We start from the raw sequence: 21,655 nt of genomic DNA, 5'->3' as shown, positions 1-21,655 counted from the left end.
GAAATGTCAAAGACAATTAAGATCTTTGAGGAGCTGCGATCTCTGTACGCAGAGGAGACGGCCAGGGGAGGTTCAGACAGCCCGTCGTTCCACAGCGGCCGGTGCTGCGGGTGTCGGTGAAAACAAGAGCAGGAAACAGCCTTGGTTTTGGTAATTGCTCGTCCCAAAAGCTTTGCCACATTTCACCATTTTCAGGGAATTCAGGCGGACGGGGGACGTGGAAACATATAATCAAATGTTACAACAGGAAGGTGAAATGACACGGAGGTTTGGAAGTCACCAGAGGTTGAAGGGCCAGCCATGCAGTTTGGAGAGCCAAGTCTTGGCTGGGGACAGGGACCTCGGATAAATCAAAGGATGAGCAAAACTACTTAAACCTCAGTTACTGAGAAAGCGTGTTGCAGAAGCAAAGGTCACGGTGGGGAGAACGGCCAGGCGCTACCCAGGGATAACAACACTTGTGATGCCAACCCGGAGAGCTCGGTTCCAGGCTCTGCAGTTGTTACAGCGGTATCGTTGCCCTGTTGTTGTCAAGTTTGATGTCAAGAAACTGTCCGCTCAAGAGATTGATTTAATGAGTCACATCATATTAGTCCAAAGTGACGTTATCTGCGAAACCGAAGGGAGGGCCGTGCCAGGTTGCCTCTGGATCGGCACAAGCTCCTCAGCAGCGTTACTGCACCACCTTCACCAAACCCTGATGGGCCGGGGCCGTTCCTGCCAGGGAGGATGGGCCACTGACTGAAGAGGCCGATATTCCACTTCTTTGCTGGATACATTTCAGCACACTTACAAAAAAAAAAAAACCAAAAAAAACCCAAAAAACCAAAACCACCGTTTTCCTGACATTGTCGAGTTTACTTCGCGTCTTCTACTACTTCCATGTCATCCTGCCATAAATTGGTACCTCCTTACGTGTAATTATTAACTGAAGGGTAGGAGTGGCCTGCCTGGAAAAAGTAAAACTCAGAAAGCATTGCTGGGCGCTGCTATTTCATCATCAGTATTTACATAGTTTTTGAGAACAGCGCTTACTTTTTTCTTTAGTCGTTTTACAAGGTACAAAAGAGATCATAAATGAACAAGTAATATATAGGAGCGGACTGCCCAGCTTTGACAAGACTGAGGAAACACAAGTTTCCCTCCATAGTAACTGCTTCAAGCATGTCTGGCAGAGGTGGAGCTCTGGAGGACTCGAGGACCATCACCTCCACCACCAAACAGCCACTCTGGGTATACAAAATACTGCTTGTGTCACAGAAGGTGACTGAGGTATAGTCACAGGGAGGCACACCAGAGTCCCTGCCCCAAAGAGCCCACGGTCTGAGGGATGGGGTAGGTCATCCAGTGGCTTCAGGGAGTCCCCCTGCCCACTCGGGCTGCCCCCTCCGCTATTTCCATTCCAAGATAGGCTTCTCTCCACTGAGTGTAAAATCTCCATGACAAATAAACACTGAGGGTCTGGTTTTCTTTTCATTCCAGTGTGGATTAGGAATAATTTAATCCGGTGTGTTTAACCAGAGTAGAGCAAGTGGGACAAGTGCCTGGACCAATCTTTCACTGCGTCCGACGGGAGCCAGAAGTAAAGTCTGAGCACGCGGATGCTCCGGGGTAGCCAAGGGCAGCTCTCCCCCAGCCCCACCACAGCCATTTTCCACAGCTAGCAAGCAATGCCCTTGTCATGAATGCACACACGTGAAAAAGAGGAGGAACCATATTACAAACATCCTTCACCACGTACAGAAGTCATGCCTGGACTGGTTAGTGACCTGTACATCTCACAGCTGCAGACGTGTGGACTTTAAATCAGGCTTTTCTCTTTCTATGCCCAGAACAGGAGGAACTGCTGGAGGTTAGACTCACTGACCTCTTGCAAACTCACCAGGAAAAGGCAAAGAGAAAATAAGTCCTCAAACCACCCTTGAGATACTACGGCTGCAAGAGAGAGATATGGAAAGGAGCTGCAGGCACAGCCAAGGGAGGCCCTCGCCTGGAACGACGCCGGTAGGAGAGCTTCATCTTTTCCAACCATCACCTTCAGGATCAAAACGTGCCCTTTACTGTTCTTGAAGGTCACCTGTGATAACATATGACCTATCAGCACCTTTAATGAAAAGCCCAGCTGCTAAAAGCTGATTTTAAGAGTACAAAGAGGGTTTAGACTTCCAATAAATAAACAGGCCCTTATTAAAAAAAAAAAATATAATAATAAAAATCAGACACTGCAGTTGACAAAAATATCCTTCACCTCAGAAACAAAGGAAGCAGTTCAACTTCCACACAGGCCGGAATGAGAGATTTTGCAATACCTAATCCAGAAGAAGGTATTTAATTTCCTCTTAATTTCAGCAGCTGCTGCAGGCACTAAAGCATTTTTCAGTGGCCAGTAGGATCCGATTCAGAAATACTTTGAGCACGCACAGCAGCGCAGCACTCCTCTGCCCCCCAAAGTGGTTCAGAAGCTGCATGTCCATTTTCAGTGCAGGGGGTTCACGAACTCCTCACAGGCAGATTTAATTCCTGATAAAGAGTTGGGGCTCGCCTGTGAAGATCTGTGCTAACTGGCACTGCCTGTACAGCAGCGGGAGCTGGACGGCAGGTATCTGCACCGGGGCTGCGCGCAGGACCCTCCTTTCCCAGGGATGAACTTGCAGTGTCTGCACAGCACCAAGAGTGGATTCTGCCATACCTGCAAGCTGAGTTTCCCTTTGGATCACAGTGAATTGCTGCAGCCTGTAACAGTTTCCTCCTGCTACAGAGACAGAAGATCCATTAAGGTTGAATGCGTTACTCTGTTCTCCACCAGCTCAGACTGATATGGCAACATTTGCTGGAAGGAAGAAAAGGTAATTTTTCCGTGCTACTACCTGAGCTGTCCTAGAAACAGTCCAGCCAGCAAGGCCCCCTACAGCGGCGCTGGGAAAAAAGAGTGCTCATTTTCTGCAAGGCCTTGATCTGCCTTTTCACAAGGAAACTGCACACAATCGTCGTGGCTTCGTGAGCTTCTCTTTCTGCTCCATGCCTGTCTCTGCCTTCCTCTGCCACCCTCCCACTTCAGCCTGAGTCCCACACCTGTTAATCTGCAACCTCCTGCAATGGACTCGTGCCTGGGGCATCCCTGGTTATTGCCCCCACACAGGAGACCAGGGCTCAGGACACAGGGGTTCCATCCCCTCTGGTCACTGACAGCATGGCCTCAGCCAGATGGTTGGTATAAAATCACAGCATCGCATTAAAACTCCCCCAAACTTCACACGGGCCAGCTGAGAGGGGTGAAAGCAGCAGAACAAATTTTTCTTGAAATGCCCTTGGGATCCAGCCACCCAGCCCAGAGAGAAAGCTGCCTTTCACAGGAGGTTTGCTCATTGGATGGGCCCCTGTTTATCGAGCACTTGTTGCAGTAGTTTCATAGTTCCTTTGTAAAAGTAGCATTTTTTTTCTAAGGTTATGCAAAGGACAAAAGCATGATTCAAGAAGAAAACTTGCAGGAAGGATGAGAACGTAACTTAAGCCTGCAAGAGAAAGTTTCCTGCATCATTTCCTACGAAAAAAAAAAAAAAAAACCACACCTAAAAAAAGGTGTTTAATGAGTGTGTTGCATGGTACAAGGCCAACGCAGTGTGTGAATGTGCTGGGACCCAGCTATGGGATGTGAAGGGAGATGGACGGCAGGGTTGAGTTCCCAAGGGGTTTCGAGCCCCGAGGAGGTTGTGCCTCTGCAGTGCACAGCCTGTCCTGCACGCTCCAAAATCCATCAGGGGAAAATCCCTGCAACACAACCCGTGCGGAAGCAAGCGCCGGTGAATGTGGAGAAATACTGTTTTCACTTGGGCAAAATCTATTCTTACTTCATGCTAAATATGTTAAAGTGTGATCAAAGACGAGACCGTTCCATTCCTCCCAGATTAGTCTGAGAAATGCTCATCCTATTCTTACCCTTTCCTCATTCCTCACTGCCACCGATAAGCAGAACATGCAAAGTGCCTTATCTCTCCTGGAGTTTCCACCAGTGCTGGTAGCTCAAGTTAAAAGTTTACCTTTACTTCAGAGCAAACCAAGACCATTGTGTTCCTAGCCCCCTTCAGAAAACAGGGAAAACAATATTTAATTGTCACTCAAAAGCCTGATGGGGAGAAGAGTAATGTGGAAGGAGAACTGTTGTTTCATTAATGTTTAATTCTTAACGATTCGACACGTTCTCATAGCAATTGTTATCTGAGAAAAATCTCTTCCTCCATCACTGATTGAGACATACTACTGTTCACATGCTTTGGCCTACTTCTAGAAAAAGGAATCACCCCAAAATCAGGGAGAGCTGCATAAGGATGAGGAAAAAGACTGAAACGACCAGGTGAACCTGTCCTGTACCGAACAAATGATTTTAAAAGCACAGCTTTCATAACAGCTGGGTCATTAATTTTCAGGAGACAAAAATGGGAGTCTCTGATAAGGAAAGACCCTCAAAATCCACATGGGAAACATCTTGCTATAACATTTTTAATGAACTTCAAATAGCACCTTCTTACTAAAACAAAGGGTGCTCCCTCCCGTCGTGCAGTTGGTTCCACTGCAGCAGCAGAAGACCCCGTCCACACCGGAGCCCACCCTGAACTCTCCTGGTGCTTGCAGAGGGCAGTCGAACCAGACTCCTTTCACACAGCCAAGAGGAACGGGGACCGCTCATTGAAGATTTTTTGCTTTATTTTTCAAGAGCACAGAAGGAAACACCCCAATTTTGCCGTGTTAGTGCTCAGAGTGCATTAACAGAATCCATGGATGCTCGGAGAGAGGCTGGGATGCAGGAGACAGCCTGGAGCGTGACACAAGCGTCAGAGATCTGGCTGTACCAACTTGCAGAAAATACTATTTTTCTCCCTATCCCTGCCATTGCAAATATATACACCACTACTTCTGAATTCTCGTTTTAATCAGCAAGAGGACCCACATGTAATGGAAAAACAGCACAAACTTTAAAAGAAAGTACTGCAATTGCTGGGTATAGACCCCTAATTTGAGCAAGGCAGAGGCTTGATACACTCGGTGTGACGTCTTACACCTCGGACTGTTTTGAGCAGATTTTAATAGTTCTGGATGGATCTGGACTGAAATCAGTGTCTCACCCATTCACTGGCAGTGGAGTGTGTCAGTATGGCAGCAGGCTCCTTCCTGATAATTGGGAGATAAATTCATGCCTCAGGAAATTTTGCAGGTGATGCATTTCTTGAGAACAAGCAAAACTGTTCAATATGATTCACTTACCTGGAAATAAACATTTTTTTTTTTTTTTCCTGCTGCTATTTCTTAGTTGACTGTAATTTCACAAACAACTGCATGACTAATTTCTGACGCTGGCTTTGTAACTGGTTGGACTTCAGGCTCACCTCCTTCCATGTAAATAGAAGGCAGTTTCCTGTTGGTGTATTCCCCTGGAGAGAGCAACAGTTCCATGCAACTGGAACTACCTACAAAACCATCACAAAAACCACAGTAAGAATCCTGAGAGGTATAGGGTAAATTTTTCTAAAGAACTTTAAATAAATTAATGAACAGGCAGTGCTGTTTAGGTTGCCAAATAAAGAGGAAGGCTTTGAGGCTATTATTGCTTGTTCTCTGGTCAAAATCTAGCTTTTTCTTGCAGAAATGGAGAGAAATGCATGCCAGCAGGCAGTCCGGGCTCACTGGCCCTGCAGGCTTTTACATTTCCATCCAACCTTGTTGCATCCTAGAAAGTGGGCTGTGCAGATAGTAGCAAGCCTTTTGGCCTCTCTATGCTAGTTAAGCCAGTTATCTTCGAAAATGAGCAGCCTTTCCATAGACATAATCACATCTGTACCTAAATATCCTGCTGTAACCTGGGGTCAAACTGCTGGGAATATAGTTGTGTGAAGCCTCCTTGGGGTCTCCGTCTCCCCTCCTTGGGGTCACCCTCCTTGGCTCAGGAGCTGCCTTTAAGCTCAGGCCTTTGTCCTCTCTCGAAGCCCACTGTGGGTATACCCGTGCCGTGCATTTTGCCCATCCTGATTCGACTTTCTGGCCGCGATGCAGCGGGGCTCAGGGGACCAGGACCATGTCCAGCCCTGGGGGGGGGTCCTGTCCCAGAGAGGGGGGTCTGGCCCCAGCTGCCGCCCTCGCACTAGAGTGAGCAGAGGGATGAGTATCTGGCCTCAAATACAGGTCATCTCCCGTTGCTGGGTCGTTTCTTCTGCCTTCCCCGCGCACCCAACTGTCAACTGCCAGTTCCCAAGCTCTTGTTTTGCAAGTGGCAAAGATAAGAGCAGAACATCAAACAGCAGTCTTCCTCTGAGAAAGGCAAACACATCCTTTTCATTTTCTCCAGCGCAGGTTTTACTAATGCTTCCTGGTAATTACCGTCATTGCTGGCCTGAACATTACCCTAATCTAGTCAGGATTAGGCGGCTGTTGGGGCTCCCCGTGGCCTCCTGCAGCCCCAGAGCCCCATCCCCACCGAGCTCGCGCGTCTCCCACCCACGCTGCAGCTTCTCTGCCCGCTCCGAGCACCCTCGGGCCAGCGGCAGTGCAGGGACACGCAGGGATGCTCCAGTGTCACACAGTCCCGGCGAGGGACAGGCGGCTGGACGCCGGCACCCATCGGGACCCTCCGCGGAGCATCCTCCAGGCTCCTGCTGGGACATAACAGAGGGTGGTCCCAGGGAGAGCAGGAGGCTGCCGCGTCCCTCCTCTGCTCTATGCCATGTTCCTTCCTTCAGACGGAATTAATGCGGCTCTGTGTTTGGATTTAATTAGAGACAGTAAAGTGAATTTCCTTGCTCTGGTTTGAATCCGAGCATCTCTCCATTTTTTTCCCTCGTCTGCTTTGAAACAAGATGATGCTGGTCGTGAGGGCAAGTAGAGAAAATTGAGAGCAACTTTTCCTAATGAGCCAACTCTGCTCTTACAGCCGACCAGAAAAGGGACAGGGGGAGCAATATTGACCACAAATCCCTCTAAGCAACAGCTTCTTTCCGGGTTATGAACTTTTTCCTGTTCAATAAAAATAAAACATGCTTACATTTTAACTAACTCAATAAATGAAATCACTGACGAGGAAGCAAACAGACTGTTAACAGCTAAACAAGGAGACTGCTTTGACTTAGAAACATCCCTGCAAATATTTAATTTCTTGAAGGCTAAGCAATAAAGCACTGTAGGAAATTCCCCAGGTCTCTCTTCCAGATACCAGCATACCTCTTTTTCCTGAATTAAAAAAAAAGGAATGAGATCATCAACATCATTTAAATATTTATTAGTGGGTAAGGAAAACAAATATAAAGAATGTCTTTTCCCCTAGTTGATCCTTCCTTTGTATGTGAAATTTAGATACATAGTTGTCTATAATTTTAAACAAAGCCATTCCAGCAGTTCCTATCAGTTACTCATGTCTCTTCTCCCTCCCTTCTGAGTATCAGCAAATATGTTTTCCTGTTAAATTGCAAATTAAAAAAAAAAAAAAAAAAAAAAAAAAAGGAGCACTGGTAAATAGGAGGTCCAAAGATGGAGATCCAGATCATCAGCCCAGCACTATGCAGACCAGGAAACAGATCAGCCATTTCCATGTGAAGCATACTAAGTTTTGAAATCTTTTTGAAGGCAAGTCTTTGAAGCATTTCTCTAAAATGATGCATTACCTACTAAACATTTTACACCATGCTGTGTTAAACACATCAGAGAATAAGAGCTGAAAATGAGCGGTATTTTTCCAGCAACTTTCATACAAATTGTGTCTTTGCAGAATTGGTGGCACATCAGCACCTAACATCAGGCAAAAGACTCAACATGCATTTCAAATAGGCTACAAAACAGCCTGGAAAGAATAGGATGTGGAGAAGTGCACATATTTGTATGGGCAGGAGCTGCTAAGGTCCCAGGCCACGACTCCCTGAAGGGACATTGGAAAGGGCTGATGCTGCCTGGAGAGGAAGAAGAAGAGGGAGGGGAGGCAGAAACCTATCCCAGCCAGCCAATACAACATTTCTTAAGATGATATTTTGTTCCACCTCCATCCCGGCCATACACTTGTTTGCATTAAACAAAATAATCATATTTTTCACTTGACTTGCAGGACGTAAAGCAGATACAAAATTCACATTCTAGAGTGCATTGTCCACAGTGGGAGATTTATCCTATGGCCTCCAAACCTCTAACGGCATGACAGCATCAAGCCAAAAAGAAGGAAAAGAGCAAGTCTCTGCTGCCCTCCAACTTTTTATCCTCTGACCCCCAGGCCCTTCCCAAGGCGGCTGTGTCTTGGAGGCTGGCTGCAGGGCACACTCCAGGCAGTCACACCCCCTCGGACTACGGGATGAATCGGCCAAAAGCTTGATCTGCGCTTTTAGCAGTGCCAAGCCACAGCTAATTAACCTTTCCAAGAAGGGAGAGACCCAGCTCTGAAGCTGATGCCATGCCGGACCATCGCCCGGGAGGTGGGGCATCACCCTCATGTGCTCGCAAACCTGGGGCTCCCCAGGAGTAACAGGGAAGCTGCTCGATGTCCTCTCGAGACCAAATTGCTGGGGCAAAGCCCAGGCTCTCCCTCGCCCCCCAAACAGCCCAGGCACAGGCAAGTGCTCAATTCTTTGACATACCTGCTCTTGTGTAACACGTGCAAACACTCTCGGAAAGCGTTAAGTAATTCCTTCCTCAATATAATTTTACAAGCACATGACAGGCGTTAAAACATGTAAAATTTGATACGGGCGTGTTGTGCTACAGGTGCGTGGAGTGGAATTGAGGTATTCATTTGTTTGTTCTTTAAATCACGCTGTTGATTGTTACCACTGCGCCAACGATAATGCTGAGGTGCTCTTTGCCACCATTGGCACGAGAGCGGCTCAGTACCACGAACTCTATCACACACTGTCTATATATATATATATATATATATATATGTACAGATGCGAAGTGGACAAGCATGAGGCTCATGTCATTATGCTGTGTGAAGGAAAACCTGCCCTTTTCTCAAACACAAGCTTCCGACCCACAGCCTGCTGCCGTATTGGCAAAAAAAAATCAGAAACGTTGCACTTCTGTGTGTGGTGTTTAACGGCCAATGCCCGGGCTGAGCCTCCTCACCCAGACTCGGGAAAATCCCCGTCCCTCGAGCCAGCGCCCAGACGGGGCTACAGCGAGGCTCTCTCCGAGTCAGACCCCGGCCACGGCCCACGGCCCACGACCCACGACCCACGGCCCACGACCCACGACCCACGGCTCCTCCTGCTCCCGCCTGAGGGAAACCGGACCCGGTTCAAATGGCGGCCTCCCGCGGCGACCGCCCTGGCCCGTGGTGCATCGCGGCGCCAAGATGGCGGCGCCCAGCGAGGGCCGGCCGGGTCGCTGCGCGACGCCGTTCCCGGGCGCTGAGAGTGGTCCCTTCGCTTTCCCTTTCGCCGTCCCGCACGGCGCCGCGGACTCCGGGGCGGAGGAGACATCCAAGAAGCCGTGCCGAGCCTGCACGGATTTTAAGAGCTGGCTCCGCGAGCAGAGGAAGCAGGCGGCCCCGGGCGGCGGGGTGAGGCGGCGGCTTTCCTGAGGGAGGGGCGGCGGGAGCTTCCCCTGTCACCCCGGCCCCTGCAGATCTGTAAAATGCATCTCCGTCCTGCCCGCTATGTGTGATGGGGCTGTGTGTCCGCCTCCTCAGGGCGTGAAGGGGCCAGGGCCAGGGTTTTCCCTCTGCGGGGGTGTGAAGGGGGCCTCCATCTTCTCCCCACCGGCTGTGGAGGAGGGTTCAGCCGTTGTCCCCTGCTGAGGGTGTGAAGGGCCTGTTCCCTCCCCATCTCATCCACCTAAAGCGACAAAGGGCTGTTTTCCCACCAAGTGCCGGGGTCCCCTCACAACCCTCTCTCTCCTGCTTCAGGACCTGACCGTTACGGAGGAGAAAGAGCCGCCTCCGGACTGTCCTCTTGACAGCGAGCAGCTGGGCCGTAACACCTGGGCGTTCCTGCACACCATGGCGGCATACTACCCCGACCGCCCCACCGGTGCCCAGCAGAAGGAGATGAGGGAGTTCATCAACCTCTTCTCCAAGTTTTACCCCTGTGAGCACTGCGCTGAGGATCTGAGGGAAAGGTGAGTTGCTTCATCGGCTTTGTTTTGGTGTCAGCTGCGGAAGGGGCTAGCCTGAAATGCTGGGCTGCAGCAGCTATTTGCATATCGGCAGCTCTTCCTGCATTTGGGGTTTGTAGCCACCTGAACTGGTTTCTTCCATTATTGCATAAATCAGAGATACGCTTAGTCAAAAAACAAATACATTTTCTCATGCTGTTAGGTTGTGTGCTGCCTCCAAGGCCTCCCTGGGGCAATTTTGGGATTTTCTGGCTCAAACTGGACTTGCTCTCAGGTGTGGAATTAGGCTGGGACCCGAAATAACGTGGTTTTCAGGAGACAAGTGTTATGCCTCAGAAAATCCCCTTTATTGTCAACATCAGCAGTGGAGGCAAATACTGAAATAGCCTATGACGTTTTATAAAGTTTTCTACTTCTCTTTCTGTCAGCTTGTTTCTCAAAAGTTTCAGCTCCTCTTTTCTGGATGATGAACATACACAAAAAAATTTGAAACCTAATTATCAACTTAGCAGGCGTTACATGGCCAAACAACTTATGCTTTTTTTAATGCCGTGTTCTGATGAGCTCAAGTACTTCTTGCTTTTTATCATAGATAAGTTGTTTTGACTCCTCCGTCTTTTCTAGCTGATAAGACTAGGCAGTGAATGAAGGCAAGCCAATCGCAGCCCATCAGTATTTTATAGTGGAGGTTTGATCTCTGATGGTTACAGATCTCTGTGTGCTCTGTCCTGGGTTCTCTTTGGGACTCATCTTGCAGTAGCACAAAAGGCGACTCCGGCTGTCTGTGTGCTACATGCTTTGGGTATTGAAGTTGGTGACTGTAAAGAAGTAACATTTGTTTCCTCTTCCCTGTTTGCAGATTACGTGCAAATCAGCCTGATACTAGCAACAGAAATAACTTCTCCCAGTGGTTGTGTCTTCTTCATAATGAAGTGAACAGGAAACTGGGGAAATCTGAATTTGACTGCTCTCGTGTGGATGAGCGCTGGCGAGATGGTTGGAAAGATGGTAGTTGTGATTAATCTGTAGAGACTGCTTTGGAGATCTGAGAGACCAATCTGGTGTCGAGTCACTACAGGGAGATGTGCCAGTCAGCAGCTGTGTGTTTGCGTGCTTGTGTGTGTGATTGATATGGCTTGTGGAAATAAAGGTAAACCAATTCTAAAAGTGAATTTGAAAATCTTAGACTAATCATATTTTGATAAATGATTACATAAATGTATTATCTGAGGGATTGAGGCCTTACATTTGACACAGGAATCACCAGAAACCTGTGAAATTGTCACAAACTTGTAGAGACTTTTTCATTACGACATTTCCTTATTTTAGGGGCATTTGCTTATATCTGTGACTAGAATTCATCTTCCCTGAACACAGTTGTAGGGGGCTGCCCTGTAGCATTTTATGTTTATCTGCAGGCATTATCCTGATGTTTTAGAAGATGCATCTGATTAATTATGATTTTAATTTCTATTGTTCTGATCGAGAAAGCTCATGCTGTGTTCTGTGCCAAGTCTGTACCCGTGGATCTCTCTGAGATCTCCAGTGCTGCTTGTTAAATTTGCTTCCAGTTCCTTTGATAAAAAGTCTGAAGGCAGGTACATTTAATTGAAATACTAAAATCACTGAGCCCAGATTTCCCATTTCATTTTTGTGTTTCAATTTATCATATAAGAGAACATTGTAGAAAAGAGAACTAAAGCAGGGCATAAAACCCCCTCATCTGATGCGTGGAATGAAGTATGAACTGGGTGAAATTCAAATGTTTTAAATTGACTGCTAATTTCCTTCGGATCCAGAAGCAGTATGATGATAAGTTCTCCTGAACCTACTTATTCTTAAAGCAGATAACCTCTTAATATCTACTGTGAAGTTTTGTCTATGTTGCGAAAATAGTTTGAGACTGATATCTGTAATGAAGCATATTTAGCTTTGTTTAGCATACAGTATTTCTGAGATGTCACTTGTGTTTTGAAATTCTTGATTGGTACTTGCTGACTGAGTTGATATTCTGGTTTTATCCCCTAGCTAAAAATTTCTCTAGAACAAAACGACTTTACAAGCCCCCTACAATATTCTGAGTCCTGCTTAAGACTGTGATGTCAGCTTTATGTAGTATTTATTGCACAGGGGACTCAGAAGAGTCCCTAGGGTAGATTCCCTCTGTAGGAACAGGTCAGAATCCATGCTATGTGTATTTTTCCTAGGTCAGCTATACTGCATCAGTGTATTGATACATCAGTATGAATTTCAGTTTCAAGTGAAATAGCAGCATAAGTGATTTACACCACAATGCATGTTCTCTCTATAAAAAGAGACAGCTTACAAAAAAAAAATGAATTTAAAGTTCTTAAGGTAGATAGCGATACCATGTCCTTATTGCATTTCTGGCTGTGGAAAGTTTGCAGGAGTCTGCCCAAACCATGACAATAGTGGGCTTTTTGCTTCTGTACTTCCTGCTGAAGTTTTCTCGCGTGTTTTAGTGAGCTTCCTTATTTCATGTACTACAGTACATTTGTAAATTTACTCTTGCTGATAGAGTGTTACTTGGAAATGTTAATGGTACGTTTACAATAGTATGAGAGTGATGACAGCTCATATCTAAGAACTTTGATCTTCGAGCTTGTATGCATGGGGCTCCTTGGTGTTTAGAAAAGCAATAAGAACTTTGGAAATACATTTTAGTGTTTTAAGGTGTATTCAAGTTCTTTCAAATTGGACCTGTTAAATTGGTATGAAACAAATTTTATGGACTGGTTATTCTTGAAGTTTTTTATTTGTGTCCCTAAACACAAACCTAACAAAACTGATGATAAGGTACTTCATGAAGTATGCAGTCTGATTTACAACTTGAAGGTATCATTCCTGTTATTAACAGTGCTCAGAAAATTTCCCTATTAGCACGTCGAGGTTCTTAGAATAAATAAATTCTAGACCTTGGTTTTTGTCTTTTTGGTAATAAACTCAGTCCCCAAAATGAAGCACACTGCTGTCCGCTAGTGGGGAGAGGACCAACAAAAAGACTGTAGGCCTCCCCTTTTGTTGGGCATGACCTGAATTACGCTGCTCTGTCAGGATAGCTTTAGCAGCTGGGGGCGTGGACCGGCCTTTTCTTCTGGACTTGGTTGTGCTAGAGGATGAATTTACTGTTCTTCCTTTCCAATCTGCCCTCGACTGTTCTCTCTGACAGTTTCATCGCCCACGGAGCAGATGATGAGATTTCTTCCTAATTTGCTTCATTGTAAATGAGTGGGTTGGTAGAACACCTGTCTCATCCCTTTTCACCTTAATACTGAAAATGGGCCAGGTCAGGGAGTTGCGCTTACTAGGCAGGTGCATGGTAACCTTCCACTGTACTGCAGTGTCTGTCCACGTGTTAAGAGTGCAGAGAGGAAAAGAAATGTGTATCCTGCTCAAAATTGGGGGGAGCAGCAGTGGCAACACAAAATTTTTCTCACCTTGTATTGTTCAAGGAGGTCATAGAGGTGTGCAGAAGGAAAAACCCCATCTTCCAGCATGTGCTGTGCTGCTGTCCTGGCAGTGGGACAGGGGTAGGGGAAGAGCCTTAAAGCAGAAGCCAGCATCTTCAGCAAATGCTTCCTACTGAGGCCACCAGCTGTGGCTGCTAGGATGTTACTGTTTGCTAAGTGGCCATTTGGTGAAATACATGCTTGTACTCTGTTCTCTCATGTTTATGGCAGAAGAGCTTTGGCTTAGATGTTTCTCTGGCATATCATCATCTCTGAACCTGCCTGTGCAGGGAGGGGGAGATTTTTTTTGCTGCTCATTTGTACCACGTTTCAAGTTTTAATCTTATGTAAAGAATTTCTATTGAAGATACTTGTAGCTGTGTACAGAAAATTGTGAATTCTCTTCTAAATGCACTTGATTAAATCCAGTTTTAAAAATATCTGTATTCAAATTATATTTCCTACTTACGTGAAAATAATAAAGTGCAACTGAGTTCATTCCTGGCTCCCCTACTGCATGAGACCTTAGGAAGAGGCATTGTATTGTGCTGATGTGTCTAAGCTTCTGCATGCCAGTATATTACTGTCTGAGCTTGACTCTTCAGCTGAGGTTTTGTGAATTCTCTCTGTGTGTTTTGAACTGGCAAGGTGGGGCTGCAACTGGTCCTTTTCTGTTGCACTGTTGAATTGACGCAGTTCTTCATGGGCCAAGAAGCTACAAAAAAATTCAGTGATTTTGTACAGTGAGTCCTTGCCCATCAGATCAGAGTTTGGTTTTATGTAGGGACCAGTGGGATTTTTTTATGGAGTTCAAGTGGGATTTTTTTTCTTGTACGTTTCTAACAGCATTAAGAGTAGCGTTACAGCTGGGAGTAGCTGAAATCTTGCTGAATTTGAGCAGGGTGGCAGAAGAGGGTGTCATCTACTGAAGGGCAGTGTTTGTTAACTGCATATTCACTGCACAACTGTGCACATCCCATCGTATTTGCCAGAAAGGAGAAGCTGCTTCTTGTCAATACAAGGAGCCCTTGCAAGGCAAAGCACAGTCAGGAGTTGGTGCTGCCTAAGGAGCTTGTGGGACTTTCCTCGAGAGCTGCTCCTCTGTAATAGGCACCTGGCTAACCTTGCAGCTTCACAAAGGGCTTACTGTTTTCACAGGCTGGTTTGCGTTCGTAGCTGTACTTTTGGGTTTTTTATTCTTTTTTTTTTTTCCTTCCCCACCCTGAAAGCAAAGAGCAGGGAGACAGGAGGGAATTGTCTGTTTTATGAATGGGAGGCAGCATTAAGCAGGTAACAAGTGCAGATGTTGGTGGAAGCACCACTATGCCTTTAACATTTTTCCAGGGATTAGCTGTTCCTTTGCAGTGCGTTGGGTGTGTATACAGTCTGCTGGTTACAGTAAGATTCCCAAGAGTCGCTTTGCATGCATGTGTCTTTTGCTCCGGCCTGTTACAGGCAGTGTGGGATAGTTCTTCCTGTTGGAGTTTTACAGGCTGGGAGAGGGTAGGGTTTAGATTTTGGTTTGGGCTTTTTGCCCCTTCCTATCAGCACTGATTTTTTTTTTTTTTTTTTTTTTTTTTTTTTTTTCCTCCCATTCCTGGAATGCCTGCAGGTTTTTGTCTGAATGGTGGAGAGTAGCTGTTCAGTATTTCATGCAGTCAGGAATAAGCACTTCAGTAGAAACTGCCAACAAGGTTGTGTGAAGTCAACTCTTGATTTTGTAGGCTAATAGAAAATATAATAAAGCAAATAAAGCAAACCCATGGCTGATAGCATGTAGGCAAATCAGCAGTTAGAACTGTTTGAGGGGACGGGGGTCAGCGTTGCGGTCAGCTGAAGCACTGACCTGGATTGGCAAATCCTGCCGGGAAGTGCACACCAACACCATATGCCGATTCCAGGCTGGCTGACACAGCTAGTTCAGGTGTGTCTGCACTGATGCACAATTAATTCACAATCGAGGGAGCTGAGAGATGATGGTAGTTGGCACACAGCACACATCTACTGCATGCCAGAAAATTTGCCACAGCTTGCAAAACTCTGGAACAAAGGTTGGTTACTACCGACTAAGGATAAATGGGACTCAGTACCCTTATCTCTTCTGTTGCTGGGGTATCTCTTATTGCTCAGTCCTTAATTTTTGTAATGTTTCTTAACATTTCCAGAAGTCTGACAAACAGCTCTAGCATTTGCCAAGCTTTGAAATTGTTCTGTTCCCCTTGGTGGGTGACAATCCTGTCTGCGCTCAGTGGGCTTCTAGTGCCTCTTGGCTTCTGTTTGTTACTGCAATGTGCTTCAGAGGGGTGAAGCCACGGGAAAATTTGCTGTGCATCTTAATCCAGCCAACAGTAGAGGGCAACAAAGCATTTATTTCCTTGACTTTCTTGTCTTCTGCTTCTCTGGAATAGCAAACTGCTCCAGACATCAAATGCTTTACCTCATGCTAGTTCCTTTCTTATGGTTTTGGGAGGAGATGTTGGTGACCAGTTACTTTTCAGACTAGTGTGCAATACCTCTTGTATACTTACCTAAATGAGGAATGTGTTACTACTCTGTCCGCAGCTAAAATTTTGCACTTGGAAGTATAATAAAACACTGTCTGCATGCTATTTCTAGCATGTTTCCTACCTGATCATCAGCCCATAGCTGGTAATATATGGAAGAATTCTGGCTTTTTTATCAGCTCGTTAACAGATTGGAAAGGACAAATGAAATGGGTTAGATCCCATGGCTTGCTTTGTTCCTCCTGTGGACTGAGCCAACAGCAAATGGGAGCGAGATGTGTAGCTTGCTCAAAGGTGAGCTGGTGCATCCTGGCACAACTCAGCTGTGCCACACACAGTCTCTTTAGTGGATGTGCAGACTCACGTAGGCTCATGCACAGACCAGATGATAGACAAGGGGAACGGTACACCAGAGGTCATGAAACAGGCGTAATTTTTAGTTGGAGAAGGGATCAAACTTACTTGGCATGGTTGTCATCTGCTCTGGGTGCTTTGTGGAGGAAAAGAGGATTTAGAAGGAAGATCACAGGACAGTCATGACTTCAGCAAAGCTGTTTCTTTTGAGATACAGGGATGCAGCCCCGCCTTTCTGCATGGGAAGAGGTAGGAAGAAAACCCACAGTTTCACGGGAGTCTTGCTTTGAACTAGCAGATCTGTGAGAAAGAAAGCAGCTGAGTTAAATTAACATCTTTCCCACAGCAGACACCAGGCAGCTATTTCATGCAGTCCCTCAAAGCTTCCATTTTTCCCAGAACACCAAACTTTAGGTCTAAACTCTGGTCCTGGTGCTGGATGGGGACTTTCCTTTCAAATGCTGAGTATGGTTTGGCAAACCTGGGCTTTCCCTGCTTCCTCCATCCTTGACACCTGGCCTAAGCTACCAGTAGTGTGAAAAAGTGGATTCTGTGACTGTGCCTCATGTCATGCTTCTTAGATAGGGTAAAATATATGCAAGGTATATAAGACAAGGCCTCTGTGGCTAGAGCACATGGCTTGGAGACTCAAGAGCTCGAAAGTCAGTTCTTGCTTAGTCATAAACTTCTTGCTAGACTCCAGGTAAGTCACTTCATCTTTTGTAGCCACACTTCTCCTTCTGCAAAATGGGGATAAAAATGGTGGTTTCAGCAGCCTTTGCCTGTATTTCCTATGTTGATTAAAATCTCTTTCAGGGAGCGTATTTTAATGTGCTTGTACTGCATAGTTCTGGGCCTGAGACTGTTCACTATAATAAAATCGCTCATCTCAATCTGTTCCACAATCTTCTTCACATCAGGTTACATCTTTCTTTTGAATCTGTGGACCTGTTTAGTATTTGCTACGTTCAGTTAAGAAAAGAAGCGTTTCTTATTTTTGGTATATCGCTACAGATACCACATTCATTACACGAACATCATGCCCTTTTGTTTTCCCCCAGACCTTTTGCTGTGGATCCTGTGTTCTTGTGTAGCACAAGCAGAAATGATAATAACAGGAGTGAGTTGGGGGAGGGCTCCATTGGCAGCAAAGCTTGATGTAGTGCAAATGAGAATTTTGGAAGCTCTACATGTCAGAGCGTGGCTGGAGCCGCTCGGAGGCTGCCCGGTGTCCTTGTAGCTGTCAGCTCAGCTCGCATTACCATACCTGCTTAGCTGCAACACGGGGCAGGTAGCAGATGACAAGCACCACAGTCAACTCGTTGGTCAGGCCCTACACGATGTGACTTGCTGTTGTGGTCCTAAAGAGGTCAGTTTGGAAAACAGCTAGGGATCTTATTTCCTTTTTGTCTAGCTCCTCCCGAGGTGTTGTGCACCTTCATGTAGCAGAGTTCAGCCCAGTGACCGAATCAGATTAGATTACTGGTTTGCCAGAAACCCTGATCTGTTCATGCTATGAAATATTTTAAGAAGAAACAAAGAATAAGTTTACTAGGTGAGACGTCAAGCCTGCAATTGCACAACTGGAAAGCATTTTTTTTCAGTTTGTTTTTTATGCAAGTACTGAGATATTAACTCTTCTGTTCAAATACTATCTCAATTGAGTTCTGTTACCCAAATCTTCCCTGTGAGATTTCAGGTAGTAAAGTTTTCTGCATTTTTTTTCTAGCATACTTACCTTGTGTTTATACTTGCAGAGTAACTGCTGAATACCACCTGAGAAATGGCTGCATTTCAAAAGTGGATGAGTAACCAGCTAATAAATGATTTTCCAGATATTTTAGGATCTCTTAGGGTGAAAGGCATTAAGGAGCTTTCTAGTGATAGTGTGCTAAGGTATTGCTAATCAGGAAGTCCATTCTCTCTGCTACTGGGCACTATGAATTTCTAAGCACCTCTCAATATTTCCATCAACTGTCTCGTTTTTCTAGAGACTAATGGCTGAAAGCAATATTGGGCAAACTCTAATGAATGCCAAGCGAAGCATTTCAGAATAGCAAGTAAATGAACATCTATCAAAGTACTTCTTCAAGCGCGCTGCCCAGGGATTGTGGAGGGCAAGCTGTTTTACCACCCATGCCCGTGCAAAAGACGGTGTCAGACCTCACTGAGCAGCTCACATCAGTGGGCCGTGAACCTGGCTGGCTCCCGCGGGCCACGCGCTGCAGAGAGCCTGCATGCTGCTTATTTGCATCGCTCGGGCCAAGCAGCTTCACTATAAATACATTGTCAAAGGTGTTCTGAGAGCAGGGCAGTTTCACATCACTATTTTATTTTGGAGATGTTAAGTAGAAAGTGTGGCTGATTGTTTTGCCTGCCAGATCAGGAACATCCTGCTGCTACCCTTTGTCACAGAGGAAATACAGTCAGTCCTGCTAAAGAAATTGTATTGACTCATCTTGTCCATTACTGGGCTCCCTATGGGCCAGGTCCCGATCGCAGCGCTGGGGCCGCAGGTTGTTCGCCTCGGCTATCCACTTGGAGACTTCTGCAAATACGTTCTGCTTCACAGAGCAATGCTAGCATCGCTTACAGTTATTCAGCTGACAACAGGTAACTTGGTAAGCTTTCATAAATTGTTTGTGTTCGGCCATATGTCCTTGAAAAACATCGCCGCTCTTAGCTCTGTAGAGCTAGTTGAAATCAGCCCTTGGCTGAGTGGGTAGTGCTGACTCTAACAGGCTTTGAGGAAGGAGAAAGCCACACATCTTGTCCCCTCAAGGTTGTCATGTCCATGTACTTACCCCTGGGTAAAAACCTGATCACTTTTTTGTGTTGGAGACAAAGATTAAGAAGTCAGTGTGACTATGACAAGCAGGAGGAAAACCCATGTTTTCCACTACCCTTAATTAAACTCACATAAAATCAAAACAAAGACAGATCTCAGGCACTTGTCTCCATGCTGCTCTGTTTGTTCCCTGCCCCTAAAATCCAGCAGGAGTGGTAAATGCAGACAGAACTTGTTCAAACTGAGCAAATGCTCTGGAAAGTGCCATTTCCAAATGCTGTTCTTTTCCCCCATTTGATGGGGAAAATGTTCAAGATGCAATACCCTTCCCTGTTATTGGCTGGCTCTGTGTATCTGTGAGCTTATTTGCAGCAATAGGAAGTGAAACAAAAATACAGTTTGCATGTAGGCTAGAGATAGCTGCTGTGCTTTATCTGCACTGTAGCAGGGGGAAAAAAAAGCTAGAACATGACGTGAAAAATGATTGTATAAACATACTGCACACAGCAGAAGTTGGAGAGATGAACCTTGAAGAAAGAGGACGAGTTTAGAAGCAGGGATTTCAGTGGGGATCTTGCCAGATGCATCACAGTCAAGCCCTGAAGCGAATAAACCATGTATCTGTCTGGCAACAGTTAGGATTTGTTCTACAGTAGCATCTAAAAGATTCACGCAGTATCTCGGTCCCTTGTGCTTTGCGTTGTCTGAAATATGCCTGTCCCAGTCGGGATAGATGAGCTGGGCAAGGTATTTTGGAAAGGGGGAGGATTGAAGTGTCTTTCCCAACGTCATCAGCAAACCAGGAGCAGACCCTGGAGGTCTAGCTGATTCCCTGTGCAGTAGCCCTGGGAGCATGCTGCTCTCCTGCCCGTCCGTCTTACCGCCCAGCTTTCTGCACGCCGTTGGTTTTCTGAGGGTCTGTCCACAGCCTTTGAGGTGCGCGAGCTGCTCGGGTTGCACAGCCCCACGTGTGGCGTGGCCGTGGCTGCGGGGACACCCGCTCGCGGGGTGTGCTGAGCCCAAGGGAGCCTCCCTGGCACGGGCCACCCTCGGGGAGCAGTGCGGAACTTGGGGCTGGTGGATACAGGGTGGTTTATTCTGAAAGCATGAAAAATGATTTTTTAGGACCCTGGAACAGCTGCTTCTAAACTGCTGAAGCTGTTTGAAAATCTCACCTGTGGTAATCCCTTCAAGTTAATATGGTCTTTGCTCTTAACCTGCCATTCAGGGATGAGCTGGCAATGCTCTTGACACTGGGGTGCAATCCCTGGCCAGCCCTGTAAGACATCCTGCCAGAAGAAAGCAGGAGGGACCGACCTGGTATTCTCTTTGTAGCCATTCCGTTTTAGCATAGTAAAATGTGATTTCTACTGAGCTGGTGACATTGAGGAATGAGAGACTGAATTCTGCTTTCCCTGCTGAGAGTCAGAAATAGATCTGGAGAGATGATGACTCACCTGTAATTGAGAAAAACTGAATGGGATTATCATAAGCTTTAACAGTTAAATCCCGATTCCACCTGTCAGGAAGAACAGACCAACAAAGCTGCAAAAGGCTGAAGCGAGCTGTAGACAGGGCATGGGAATCCTTGGCTTTGTTACAGCGTTTTGCACGCCTGTTACACACGTGCCCTGTGCGATCTGGCAGGGGCACTGGTCCCTGCGTGGGGACACGGGGCTGCAGGGGCAGGAGGGCTGGAAGAAGCCCCCCAGCCCCGAGCGGAGGCCTGCTCCACGCCAGCAGTGCATGCGTATTCCTCTCTGCGACTTTCCCTGCAGTTCCCATCCGAAGCAGAGATGATGTCAGAGTTGTCATGGCATCGGTATCTATGGAACCGGGATCATCATCGCGGCGCTATGAAAACTAACTCTGGAGATGGTCCTGGAGCCGCAGGGAGGAACTCCCTTTGCAGTAATTGAGGGTTTCCCTCTGTAAGGTTCCTCTCTTTTTCTTCCTTCCTCCTGTCCCTGGGGAAGGAGTGGGGATGGGGCTTGGCCTCCTCCTGTCCTGCGGCAGGTCTGGGTTCTTCCCTTCTTGCAGGAGGGAAACAAGAGCTTCATCCTGCTCAGGCTTCGCTTCCCTCTTCTTGCACCAGCTAACGGGTGCGTAACCGCGTGCCTCGCCGTGAAGCGGCTGCTAAACCTTTCCCTCACCCAAAGGCCCCGCCAAGCCCCCTCAAACCACGTCGCTCGGGCCCTGCCTGCTGCGGGGGGGACCCTGCCAGCCTCCCGTTCCCCCCCAGAGGTGACAGCAGCCCCTTCCGCTGTTACATTTGCCTGGCCTGGGGACACCGGCGGGGTTGGGCAGAGAACGGGTGTTTATCGGCTTGTGTGTTTGCAGCAGAGGTGAGCCCAGCAGCGTGGTGACCTCCCTGTGCACCGTGCCACGGCATGTCCCTCCTGCCACCAGCCCAGGTACTTAGGGACGGGGCGGGGGGGTTGCCCTGGCTGTAGGGCAGG

General features: G+C 46.8%; 1 protein-coding gene across 1 annotated transcript; it reads left to right on the top strand.

Moving 5' to 3' along the window:
• Positions 1-9,306: 9,306 nt before the first annotated feature.
• On the top strand, positions 9,307-13,990 carry GFER (growth factor, augmenter of liver regeneration). The gene is made up of 3 exons (XM_032993693.2): positions 9,307-9,526; positions 9,872-10,083; positions 10,940-13,990. Exons 1-3 carry the CDS (start codon positions 9,320-9,322, stop codon positions 11,100-11,102), a joined length of 582 nt encoding a protein of 193 aa, XP_032849584.1. The 5' UTR covers positions 9,307-9,319; the 3' UTR covers positions 11,103-13,990.
• Positions 13,991-21,655: the final 7,665 nt, after the last annotated feature.

This window comes from Tyto alba, unplaced genomic scaffold, assembly GCF_018691265.1.
Source record: "Tyto alba isolate M040663 unplaced genomic scaffold, T.alba_DEE_v4.0 Super-Scaffold_28, whole genome shotgun sequence".
NCBI classification, from domain to species: domain Eukaryota; kingdom Metazoa; phylum Chordata; class Aves; order Strigiformes; family Tytonidae; genus Tyto; species Tyto alba.
Note: the sequence above shows the minus strand (reverse complement) of the source record. Positions and strands in the feature narration are given on the sequence as shown.

Excerpts from the sequence above, each read along its gene's own strand:
- GFER (XM_032993693.2), top strand. The coding sequence starts at position 9,320 with ATGGCGGCGCCCAGCGAGGGCCGGCCGGGTCGCTGCGCGACGCCGTTC. Across the intron at positions 9,527-9,871 it reads AGGCGGCCCCGGGCGGCGGG|GACCTGACCGTTACGGAGGA; the intron begins GTGAGGCGGCGG and ends CTCCTGCTTCAG. Across the intron at positions 10,084-10,939 it reads GCTGAGGATCTGAGGGAAAG|ATTACGTGCAAATCAGCCTG; the intron begins GTGAGTTGCTTC and ends CCCTGTTTGCAG.